General features: G+C 42.7%; 1 protein-coding gene across 3 annotated transcripts in view; it reads right to left on the bottom strand.

Annotated features, from left to right (window-relative positions):
• The window catches only part of CACNA1F (calcium voltage-gated channel subunit alpha1 F), a 110603-nt gene that overhangs the window by 73284 nt on the left and 24206 nt on the right, over window positions 1-13113 (bottom strand). For all 3 annotated transcript variants that reach the window (XM_067464181.1, XM_067464182.1, XM_067464183.1), the window contains 5 exons: window positions 11922-12012; window positions 8706-8732; window positions 8449-8609; window positions 6482-6707; window positions 4745-4952 (listed from right to left, as the gene is read on the bottom strand). In XM_067464181.1, coding sequence (XP_067320282.1) covers window positions 4745-4952; window positions 6482-6707; window positions 8449-8609; window positions 8706-8732; window positions 11922-12012 — 713 coding nt within the window. The remainder of the gene's footprint in view (window positions 1-4744; window positions 4953-6481; window positions 6708-8448; window positions 8610-8705; window positions 8733-11921; window positions 12013-13113) is intronic.

Below are 13113 nucleotides of genomic sequence, written 5' to 3'. Positions count from 1 at the left end.
TAAATCTAGAAATAGTTTTTTAAGACCTACAGAGACACTCACTGGAACACCTCAGCAAGCAAGAGTCCAAAAGTGGCATGCTCAAACCCAGAACCTCAACCAATGGCTGATACCAAATGAGAGACTCCCCCTTGGGCACATAGAGGACTGGGCGACTTGGAAGGCATTGAACAGACTGCTCTCTAGCACCACGAGATGCCAAGCCAACCTTCAGAAATGGGGCTACAAAGTGGAATCCTCGACATGCGAGTGTGGAGAAGAACAAACCACTGACCACCTGCTGCAATGCAACCTGAGCCCTGCTACATGCACAATGGAGGACCTTCTTGCAGCAACACCAGAGGCACTCCAAGTGGCCTGATACTGGTCAAAGGACTTTAACCAAACTCACAAATTCTGTATTTTGTCTGTTTGTTTGCTTTGTTCTGTTAGACATGTAATATAATTTGACTGGTTGTCCTGACACGACAAATAACCCAGTTTCAATTGTGTGGCTGCTTTCTGCAGAATTCTGGAGCTTGTAGTTTAGGGTAGGACCACTGGAATTCTCAGCCAGCGAGGTCCTCGGCTTTCCTAAGCTAGTAGAGTTGCCAGGTTGAATAAAGGACTAGACCAGGGGTCATCAAACTTTTTAAACAGAGGGCCAGGTCACACTGCCTCAAACTGTTGGAGGCCCGGATTATAACTGGAAAAAAAGCATGAATGAATTCCTATGCACACTGCACATATCTTATCTGTAGTGCAAAAATTACTTTAAAACAATACTATAATTAAAATGAAGAACAATTGTAACAAATATAAACTTATTAGTATTTCAATGGGAAGTGTGGGTCTGCTTTTGGCTCATGAGATAGGATTGTTATTGTTGTTGTGTGCTTTCAAGTCATTTCAGACTTAGGTTGACCCTGAGCGAGGGCCAGGTAAATGGCCTTGGAGGGCCACATCCGGCCCTCGGGCCTTCCTTTGAGGACCCCTGGACTAGGCTTTTGTAGCTTTCATCATTAACAGATTCTGGATCAGGAATAGGCACTGTAAAGTTCCATTATGTTATTGCTATCTGTCCAGCCAGGGGAAGAGAGAAATGGACACTTCACTGGACAATAAACAGCCATGTTTGGAAAGTTGCAGAAAGGGCTGGGAGGTGAAGAAGAAAACCTGCCAAAGTTCTGCCTGATTAAACTCTGCAGCACCAATTCCTAGCCAATCACAACAAAATGCCAAATCTACAAAATAATGATACCTTTACTGGCCAAACAAGTGCATAAAACACATAATGCAAGCTTTTGGAACTTCATTGACACCCCCCCCCCCCCCCAACACATTACTAGTTTTTCAACATGCAACAGCACAAGGACTTCTTAAGAAATTCAGTGTTCTCTGCCTAAGAAAGAGGCAACTAGCTTCACACAGGACAGTCAGCCTGGATGAATATCCAGGGAATTTGCTTTTCTACTGCTTATGAAGCTAATTTTTTAATCTGTCTTTCATTGGCTTTTCTCCCTGACCAAGAAGAGGAGTGGATTTTGCCTGCATTGATATCCCCCCTAGACCATCTTAACTGACAACAGAACTAACATATGAGCAAAATATAGGCTGGTGACTCTAACATCAGCAGCTTTCTTTTTCTGTATGATACTTAACATATTTGCTGATGAAGAAACCGGTAAAGTTTCCAAAGCTTGCATGATAGACTTGGTAGACTAAGCCAACCTTAAAAACTCTGGCATAGACACTGAGAACTGGGAAGCCCTGGCCCTTGAGCGCTCCAGCTGGAGGTCAGCTGTGACCAGCAGTGCTGCAGAATTTGAAGAGGCACGAATGGAGGATGAAAGAGAGAAATGTGCCAAGAGGAAGGTGTGTCAAGCCAACCCCAACCGAGACCGCCATCCACCTGGAAACCAATGCCCTCCAAGATGCAGATCAAGAATAGGGCTCCACAGTCACCTACGGACCCACCAGAATACTGACCCTGGAGGACTATCCTACTCAGCCAATCCTGATTGGAAGTGGAAGGAGAGGAGTTATGGGACTTTAACTTTTGTGTTCCACAATGTCCCTGGCCAACTTCAGAAAGCTATTCCCCCCCCCTTAAATAATTTACTGAGTAGGGAGCCAAACGTTCAGTGTCTTGAGACTGAGGCCCCTTCTACACTGCCATATAAAATTCAGATTATCTGCTTTGAATTGGATAACATGGCAGTGTAGAATCAGATAATCCAGTTCAAAGCAGATAATGTAGATTATCTGATTTGATAATTAATCTGGATTATATGGCAGTATAAAAGGGGCCTAGGATTTCAGATGACCAGGGTGTGAATCCCCACTCAGCCATGGAAAACCACTAGAGAGCCTTGTGCACACCACACACTCTAACTCTCAGACGAAGGCAAATGCAAGCCCTCTCTGAAGAAAATATCTAGCTAAGAAAATCCCTGTTAGGGCTTAATAGTTTTTGGCAATTGCCTAGGTAAAAATCCAAGCTGCAAGTGATCATCTAATACTAAGTGTGACTCAGTTCTAAATAATGTAAATAAAAGTAAGAGCCACTAGAAGCAGAGAGATGGCAAAAGTATGGTAGCTGGGACCCAATGCTGGTTGCGCGGCGCGGGTCAGAATTAGAGAAGCGAAGGCGTAACATATTTGAAAGTGTTTGCATACGATATCCAGATAGCCTTAAGCACTATGCTTGACTGTTTGTCCCCCCCTTTCCATTCTCCCCCCCTTTTTTTGGCGAGCTATCTTGCCACGACTCTGTCGCACCTGCGTTTCTCACTCGCTGTGCTGTTTTGGCATTGGGTCCCAGCTATCATACTTTCACCCAGAGAGACTGTTTGAAGTCTATTAATTGGATTATTAGCAACACTTTGGCCGGCTAATTTTCTGACAATCCCATAATATGTCAATCTTAGGATCACTGCAAGCCAGAACCCTTCTACACTGCCATATAACCCAGATTATTAAACCAGATCATCCACATTACCTCCTTTGAACTGGATTATATGAGTCTACACTGCCATGTAATCCAATTCAAAGCACATAATCTGGATTTTATATGGCAGTGTAGAAGGGGCTTCAGAAAGAACTTGAAGCCGCACAACGAGAAGTCTATATGCAAGGATTTCAGGACAGAATATCATAAAATCAATTTAAAGATAAAAAAACATATTAAACAACTTGGCAAGTCAAAACAAGACAGTTTGAAGCCAGTTAGGAAAGTTTGCGTCTGTAAAGATTCAACGATTAATCGTGCTACGATTCCACTTGTAATCGCCATGGATCTATCCTATGGAACCAGGCCCGTAGCCAGGATTTCGTTTCGGGGGGGGCTAAAAATTTTTCGGGGGGGGGGGTTCGGGGGGGCTGAGTTTCGGGGGGGGGCTGAGCCTGAGTGAAAGAGGGTCTAGCCTAGCAAACCTTTTGTATCATTAACCCAATACCCCCATGCATATGGGATATATTGAGTAGGGTGATCAGATCATGATATGAATAAACATAACAGTTTAAATAATGCACCAGTAAGGCCTTTTCGCGAACCACCATGAGAATTTCGGGGGGGGCTGAAGCCCCCCGAGCCCCCCCCCCTGGCTACATGCCTGTATGGAACCCTGGGACTTGCAGGAGCTTCTCATGTGAGGAAGGTACATTGCAATTAAGTAGGATAATGGCATCTTTGGCTACGATTTCTCATATGATGCCATCCCAATTCTGTTGTTTTCCTGATAGGAGACAGTTTGGAAAATGTTTCATATGAAAACACAAATAATCCATTAATACCTCCCAGTAGGACAGCAACAATGTAAGAAGTCCTATTGTTATCCTGTTGTAATTGTGACTTACATGCCTCGTGTGATCATGTTCATCATTTGGTCAGAGGCACCAAGAGAACTAACTAGCTCAAACTAAGGCCCGGGGACCGGATATGGCCCTCCAAGGTCATTTACCCGGCCCTCGCTCAAGGTCAACCTAAGTCTGAAACGGCTTGAAAGCACACAACAACAACAACAACAACAATCCTATCTAATCAGCCAAAAGCAGGCCCACACTTCCTATTTAAATACTAATAAGTTTATATTTGTTAAAATTGTTCTTCATTTTAATTATTGCATTGTTTTTAAGTGGGGTTTTTTTGCACTACAAACAAGATATGTGCAGTGTGCATAGGAATTTATTCATTTTTTTTTCAAATTATAATCCAGCCCTCCAACAGGTTGAGGAACTGTGACTTGGCCCTCTGTTTAAAAAGTTTGAGGACCCCTGAACTAGCTGACTGAGAATATTAAATTTTCCACCCTAAATTGGAAATTCTAGTATTCCAGAGGATGCAGCTATGACAATGAAGCGCTGCACCATAACTGTACAATGTGAAAGGATCCAGATTTTATCTCTCACTCATCAGGTTATCCATCCTAATCTGTGTCACTCACTCCCAAGCTCAACCCCCTGAAACTTATAATCTCGGCTTTTAAAGTCCCAACAAGTCTTAGGGCCCTTCCACACAGCCATATAACCCAGAATATCAAAGCAGATAATCCACATTATCTGCTTTGAACTGGGTTATCTGAGTCCACATTGCCATATAATCTAATTCAATTTGGATTTTATACAGCTGTGTGGTAAGGGCCTTAGACTTGGCATATCAACAACAAGATCAAAAGAAGCATGCACTGGCTCCTGGACAAGCAAGCACACGAGCTCCACAAACCATTGGCAACAAGCACTACTTGCACTGCATGCATTGATTTACCTGGAAGACGGTGAGTAAAGCCTGGGGGAAAGTGTCAAAAGTGCTGCGTTTGGTCTGGGTCTCATCGAAGTTGAACTTGCCCCCAAAGAGCTGCATGCCCAGCAAGGAGAAGATGATGATGAAAAGGAACAGCAGGAGAAGCAAGGAAGCAATGGATTTCATAGAGTTCAGCAAGGAAGCCACCAGATTGCTCAGTGAGGCCCAGTGCCTGGAAGATAAAGCATCAGGAACACTTGAGTCAAATAGTCCTTGGTAGTTTTGGCTCACAAGTGAGAACTAACTCTTTCGCTAGAATACTGTGTGTCCTCTGATGTTGTTGATTGCAACTCCCATCAGAATCATAGAATCATAGAGTTGGAAGAGACCTCATGGGCCATCCAGTCCAATCCCCTGCCAAGAAGGAGGAATATTGCATTCAAAGCACCTCTGACAGATGGCCATCTAGCTTCTGTTTAAAAACCCCCAAAGAAGGAGCCTCCACCACACTCCGGGGCAGAGAGTTCCACTGCTGAATGGCTCTCACAGTCAGGAAATTCTTCCTCATGTTCAGATGGAATCTCCTCTCTTGTAGTTTGAAGCTATTGTTCCATTGTGTCCTAGTCTCCAGGGCAGCAGAAAACAAGCTTGCTCTCTCCTCCCTGTGACTTTCTCTCACATATTTATACATGGCTATCATATCTCCTCTCAGCCTTCTCTTCTTCAGGCTAAAAATGCACAGCTTCTTAAGCTGCTCCTCATAGGACTTGTTCTCCAGACCCATGATCATTTTAGTGGGTCTGGAGAACAGCTTTATTTATTTATTTATTTTATTGTATTTGTATACCGCCTTTCTTAGCGACTCAAGGCGGTTTCCAACAAAACAGTATACATAATATCATAATACATGTTAAAACATTAGAACAGCATAAAACACAACAAAGACAATAAAAACAAGATCATTAGAGTCTCGTTATTATCAAATATTGTCCAGTTCCATCGTCAAGTCATCAAATTTCCTATATCAGTTCCTATATCCATTACTCTGCATTTGTAAACACTTGCTCAAATAGCCATGTTTTAACTTGCTTCCGAAACGTTAAGAGGGAGGGAGCAGGTCTGATCTCTCTAGGGAGGATGTTCCACAGACGAGGGGTCACCACTGAGAAGGCCCTGTCTCTCGTCCCCGCCAGACGTACTTGTGACGAAGGTGGGACCAAGAGCAGGACCTCCCCAGACAATCTCAAGGTCCTCGATGGTTTGTAAGGGGAGATGCGTTCGGACAGGTATGAATAATAGTGAATAATACTGGAAGCATCTATCTGACAGGCCACTTTTTGCTCATAGATTAAGCCATTGTGAGATGGTAGGTGCTACTTAATGGGTCACATGTCTACTGTGCAGAAGGTGACATGGAAGAGGAAGTCATCTCCTAAATTCACAGTGAAGGCGCAAAGCTGTGCATCAGTTACAGTTCTTGTTGTTATAGAGCTGGCTTAGGAAAAAGAGGGAAGTGACCCTCAGCTGAGGACATGGTAAAGGTAAAGGTTTCCACTGAAATTAAGTCTAGTCATGTCCAACTCTTGGGGGGGGGGGTGTTGTTCATCTCTATTTCTAAGCTGAAGAGCTGGCGTTGTCTGTAGACACCTCCAAGGTCATGTGGAGGTGCATGGAGCGCCATTACCTTCCCTACAATAATGACATTTATGTATGCTTCTATGAAAGGTACCGTGCCCCTTCCACTCAGCCAATAACCATCACCTGGTAACTTTGAAGATTCGCAGGAGCCGGACGCAACGGAGCACAGAGATTCCAAGAGGCTGCATGATCTCGAACTCTACCAACACGGTCTCCAGGATCCCACCACAGACAACGAAACAGTCAAAGCGGTTGAAGAAACTAACAAAATAGGCCTGTAGACCCAAGCTATACATCTTCAGCAGCATCTCCATGGTGAACAGTGACAACAGTACTTTGTTTGCATAAGCTGCAGGAGACAAAAAACACAGGTCTTAGGTTCTTCAGGTGTGGTTCAAACATCACTGGTAATTTTTTTTTTAGAGAAACAGTTCTAGCATTTACTAACATATATTCCAGTTCAAAGCAGAAAATGTGGGGTTTTATTCAGCTGTCTGGAAGGGGCCTAGGTTAAGGAAGAGGATTCCGAACAAATCAGGAAACCTCATCTGGATGTGTAATAGAGCAGTGAGAATCTTGTGCAATTTCTCCCCTGTAGTGTTGCAAAGGAACGTTAGAAAGGTATAGTTTGTTTTTAACACAATACTATCTTCTGCAAACACACACATGGTTTTCTGCGCAGAAAATTCAATTTCTTATGCAATTAGATTTTTTTCTATGCAAATAAAGCTCAAATGTATGCAAAATAACCCCCACACATTTTTGTGAGTTTTGACATGAGAAGTTGCACTGATCCACTTAGTTTTCTTGTCAAGAATACTGGGGTGGGTTGCCATTACCTTCCCCAGGGACTCTGAAGGAGCTGGGGGTGGTGACGGCTGACAGGGAACTCTGATGTGGGCTGGTCCATGAGGTCATGAACAGTCAGAAGCGACTGAACGAATAAAAAACAACAACAACATGAGAAGTACCCTGTATTCACTCAAGTTGAATACACCATCAGATTGAATATGCACCTCAATTTTCAAAACCCTGAAATAAAAAAAGTATTTGCTGTTGAATGTAATGCACAGCAGCAAAAGCGTGTTCTTTGTAATTCGATCACATGACTATTCCTGGCAGTTTATTCCTTCAGTACAAACAATTGTGTTAGAACACCAAAGCTTCCAGCAATGGGGGAAAAAATTTGGGATGCATCTATACTGTAGAATGAATCCACTTTAATTGCCTTGGTTCAATGTTATGTTTACAAGGTTTTGAGCAGGGGTCCTCAAACTAAGGCCTGGGGGCCGGATACGGCCCTCCAAGGTCATTTACCTGGCCCTCACTCAGGGTCAACCTAAGTCTAAAACAACAACAACAATCCTATCACATCAGCCAAAAGCAGGTCCACACTTTTTACTGAAATACTAATAAGTTTATATTTGTTAAAATTGTTCTTCATTTTAATTGTTGTATTGTTTTAAAGTGTTTTTGCACTACAAATAAGATATGTGCAGTGTGCATAGGCATTCATATTTTTTTTTCAAATTATAATCTGGCCCTCCAACAGTTTGAGGGACTGTGACCTGGCCCTCTGTTTAAAAAGTCTGAGGACTCCTGGTTATGAGCCTTCTCTGCCAGAGGAATTTAATGCTTCACCAAACTACAAATTCCAGGAGTACATAGCATTGAGACATGGTCATTTAATTAGAGATGACATCCCTCAAGGAGGAGCTCCAGGTCCAGCTACTGAAGCACTTTCCCCTTTTGCTTTGGCTAAATATTAATATGACGCAAATCTAATGCGCACCCAAATTTTAGCCGAAAAGGTGAGCATTAGATTTTAGTAAATATGGGATATTTGTTTTCCCACACAGTAGAAAGACAACTACCATAATTATTCATCCCTGCATGTGAGAACAAAATAATTGAGAATTTATATCCATACTGTAGGCAACTTCCATATGCCTCAATGTCATTGTGAAACCCCTCGCAGCCCTGCTTTCACCAGAGTAGCTTAAGCTAACTCTGACGCCCTCCAAAGATGCTTTCCTAGCATTCCCTTGCATGGGGGTGTCTACATTTTTTTTTCTTCCTTGCAGATCCACCTTGGATTTGAGTGAGCCAGTCGGGTTGGTTGTAATGCTCAGAGGCAATAGTCAGAGTGTTGAGAAAGACAAGGATCAGAACCATCCAGTAGAAAGAGACAGATTTGACAGCCAGGCGACACCTTTTCCGGAGGAGACGGTTGATGCGCCGAAGACGGCGCCTAAGTCAGAAAAAGAAGGAGAGAAGTTGGTGATGTTGAATGCCAGAGAGCAGAAGAACGCAACACAGATGAAAAGACATATTTCCATATACTCACCCAAACTTGGTCTTTGCTAGCTTTCCTCTGTGAAGAACAGGAGGGAAGGTAGAGGAAATTAAACAAAACCCTTAAAATTACAGGGAAACATTCTCAGCCCAAGATATTACAAACCATTGTCAATATGTCATAGGGGAATCATTAGCCTCACACTAAATCAGACCCTTGGCCCACCCAATTCAATATTGTCAACTGGTGAGTGAGGTTACTCTTCAGTCACTATTAACCAGTAAAAAGGAATTAATTATGCTTTAAAAGAAACTGTCTACCTCTGCTGTAACACAACTTTGTATATAAAAGATAAAGTTTGTCCCCTGACATTAAGTCCAGTCATGTCTGACTCTGGGGTGTGGTGCTCATCTCCATTTCTAAGCCGAAGAGCCAGCATTGTCCATAGACACCTCCAAGCTCATGTGGCTGGCATGACTGCATAGAGCGCCGTTACCTTCCCGCCAGAGCGGTACCTACTGATCTACTCACATTTGCATGTTTTCGAACTGCTAGGTTGGCAGAAGCTAGGGCTGACAGCGGAAACTCACGCCGCTCCCCGGAATCGAACCTGCGACCTTTCGGTCAACAAGCTCAGCAGCTCAGTGCTTTAACCCACTGCGCCACAGTTTGTGGGATTAATGTTCGTTTGTGGGATTAACATAACTCAGAAACTACTGGACGAATTGACACCAAATTTGGACACAAAACACCTATCTGGCCAACAAGTGACCATCACTAATAAAAACACTGAAAAATACAGCAGAAGAGACTTAAAATGCCAAAAAACAAAAATGCATTACAACGCATGCACAAAACCACATATGTATACACACACACATATATACATGTACACAAATATATACATAAATATATACAAACATATATGCACACAAAAACACATACACAGAAAGGGGGAAGGAAAGAGAGAAGGAGGGAGAGAAAAAGGGAAAGAAGGAGGGAAGGAGGGCAGGAAAGAAAGAAAAGTAGAGAAGGAAGGAGAGAAGGAAATAAAAAAGTGAAAGGGGGAAGGAAGGAAGGAGAGAAGGAACAAAAGAGAGAAAGAGGGAGGGAGGGAGGGAGGGAGGGAGGGAGGGAGGGAGGGAAGGAAGGAAGGAAGGAAGGAAGGAAGGAAGGAAGGAAAGAAAGAAAGAAAGAGACAAGAAAGGATGGAACCAAAGAGCAAAGGAAGCGAGAAAAGAAACAGGTAGACAAGGAAGTAAGAAGAAGGGAAAGAAAAAGAGGGAAGGAAGGAAAGAGGGAGGGAAGGAAGGAGAAAAAGAAAGGAGAGAAAGAGAGAGGGAAGGTTGGCCACAACAACGCATGGCAGGTACAGCTAGTTACTTATATCTGGACTTGATTTTAGACCCTGATTTTAATAGGTGTGTGTTAATCAATTGTTTTAATTATTGTTTTAATATTTTTGATATTTTAATGCATTGATTGTTTTATTATGATGACACTGTATGGTGTTTGCAAGGCCGCCCTGTTCCCCCTCGGCGGGGTGGGGAGTGGGGGGGGGGGTGAGAAGGGCAGGGTATAAATATAGAAAATAAATAAATAAATTATTGCAAGAGGGAAGACTGAACTGAGGAAAGACTAAGAAATACAATGTAACCCCCATACCGACAGGACCAAAACCTGCAGTTCCACTTTCCCACATCTGATAAAATATGCCCTCTCTAGGAATTTTCTAGATCTTCTAGGGTAACTCTGTGATAACTTCTAGAAGAAATCAATTATTTTTATATGGTTCACTGTTATCCATGGTTTTCTTTTCCATGGTAAGTTCAGGCATGTATTCCCCCGTGGATATGGGGGGTCATATCGTTTGTGATTCTGCCTTATATAGGACCACTGATTCCTTCTAACCTAGAGCTGCTTTCTCTAACAGGCAGAACACCTCCAAAGCATTTCACACAGTTTCACCATTGGGTGGTTGTAGGTTTTTTGGGCTATATGGCTATGTTCTAGAAGCATTCTCTCCTGATGTTTCACCTGCATCTATGGCAAGCATCCTCAGAGGTAGTGAGGTCTCCACTGTATTGTCGAAGGCTTTCATGGCTGGAATCACTGGGTTGTTGTAGGTTTTTTTAGGCTATATGGCCATGTTCTAGAAGCATTCTCTCCTGATGTTTCGCCTGCATCTATGGCAAGCATCCTCAGAGGTAGTGAGGTCTCTACCTCTGAGGATGGCCATTGTCCTGGTACGGCTCTACCAGTAGCTCCAACTTTATTTGCTTTGTATTAAATGTTTGTTTGCAGTCCTAGGTTTCAGAGACTCTGCAGAAAGGTGGCTTCCTTTGGTTGCAGTCATAGGGCAAGTCACCTGTCCATCATCATTAAGGTTTGGTTCCACCCCTTGCTCAGGGCAATTGGGAAGAGAAGGGAGCCATTTTTAGTTAGTCTCAGCAAGGAAAGCTAATGTGCAGGATGTGTGCAAGCTTCCCCTGTACAAAAGCTTCAACCCTTAAGACTTTCCGGGGGAAAGAGTCTCCAAAGATTTCCAGGAAAACAGCCTTAAAGATCAAAGAACTCCAATTGGAGAACATCTAAGCCTTTACTGGTAGGTCCACTCGGTGCTTCGAGATGCAGTTCGACCCGGTAGTGGAGTCCACATCAGTAAGGGTTAGATTACAGTCAGCCTGGGAGAAGTTAAAAAGGGGATTTTCCTTTAAAGTAAAGAAGAAGTTATTGAAGACAGTTGCCTGTCCTTCGTGGGCAAGATTAGGAAGCCACCAGTTGCATAAAAGCCTGGAATCATTTGTTTATCTTTCTGAAGACAAGAGAAGTTTCTGTTTGATTGTTCATTAATAAAAGACTTTGTTATACTTCACAAGCCATCTAAAGATCATTTGTGGTGGAAAACCTCTGAGAACTTCTCTTTGGGGCCCCTGGCTTCCCGCTGGGCAAAGGTTGCACATCCTGTTCTAAAGGAAATTCTTTACAGGCCCAGCACGCAACAGAAGAGCCATATAGCCCGAAAAAACCTACAACAACCCAGAGGTCTCCATTGTTTGACTTTTCTACTTAAGAGCCTTTAAACGGGAAATGGGAGGGATTGAAAACTTTCACATGAGAAACATACTTTACCCGTGTGGGGTAAACACTATTAAAGAATCCATATCCCCCATTGCCATTCTACAGGGTACAGTCTTAGCTATCATATAAAATCCAACATTTCCCTACTCTTGTCCCCAATTTTCCCCCTTGGCCAAGCAAACTCACAAACACACGTCACAGCAATTTTTCTCATGGTGTTCTTCATCTCCAACATTCTCTGTATTCACGGAGGTGGTTTCACTGGCAGGAAGGCTGGCTGGTGAAAGAAAAGAAAGTGGTAACTTCTTTGATATTGGAGTAAGGTTACTCTTCAGTATGTCTTATGACTATCTAGGCCTAAAGTTTGGCATTAAAACTGAAATACTAATTCCCTAGAGTTGTGATCAATTCATATGGTACTTTAATGATTAAAGTGTGTTTAATATTTTTTTTTAAAACTAATTTGGGAATGGATTCCAGGGAGAAAGTAGGAAAATGCACCGGGATTGTGTCGCAGCTGGCTGAGTGTCAGCTGCATTAAGATCACTCTGACCAAAAGGTCATGAGTTCGAAGCCAGCCCGGGTTGGAGTGGATTTCCAACCAATTGTGTAGCCCGTTGTCGACCTTTGCAACCCGAAAGACAGTTGCATCTCTCAAGTAGGAAAATAAGGTACCACCTTAAAGTGTGGGGAGGCTAAATTAACTAATTTATGAGGCCATAAAGACTTCAGCAAAAAGCATGCAGGAATGCGGAAGTGCTTCATCAGCATCGCAGATGGACGAGGGAAGCGAGAGCTTCCCTGGCGGCCAGAAAAAAGTTAAATAGCCTCTGTGTATGTCTATATATGTTTATATGTCAAAAATTGGCATTGAATGTTTGCCATATATGTGTATACTGTAATCCGCCCTGAGTCCCCTGTGGGGTGAGAAGGGTGGAATATAAATACTGTAAATAAATAAATAAATAAATAAATAAATAAATAAAGGGGTCATGGCATTAGGAAGTTTAAGAACCACTGCTCTAGGACCTATTAATTTGAATTTATAGCATTCCATGTTATACATAGAAGTCTTCTCCAGCAATTGCAGATAAGCTGGTCCTAGTGTTCCTGATCCAATAAACTCCAGGATGCAGCCACAGTGTTTAAAGTAAAATCACAGTGATATAATTTTGTAATGTGAAGGGGTTCCATCAATCCAGTGTCCCTAATATAATAAAAATCTAGTGGACAACGTTGGCCTTGGTATAATTATCACAACAATAAGAGCTCAGTAAAATGTGGATGAAATCTAGATGATTACGAAATGGAAACATACAACATCCATTTACTCTCTTCTGAGGCTTAACCTATAAACAGAACAAAATATGGAGACATA

Source organism: Anolis sagrei, chromosome 2 (assembly GCF_037176765.1).
Source record: "Anolis sagrei isolate rAnoSag1 chromosome 2, rAnoSag1.mat, whole genome shotgun sequence".
Classification (NCBI taxonomy): Eukaryota; Metazoa; Chordata; class Lepidosauria; order Squamata; family Dactyloidae; genus Anolis; species Anolis sagrei.
This window is presented reverse-complemented; position numbering and strand designations above follow the sequence as displayed.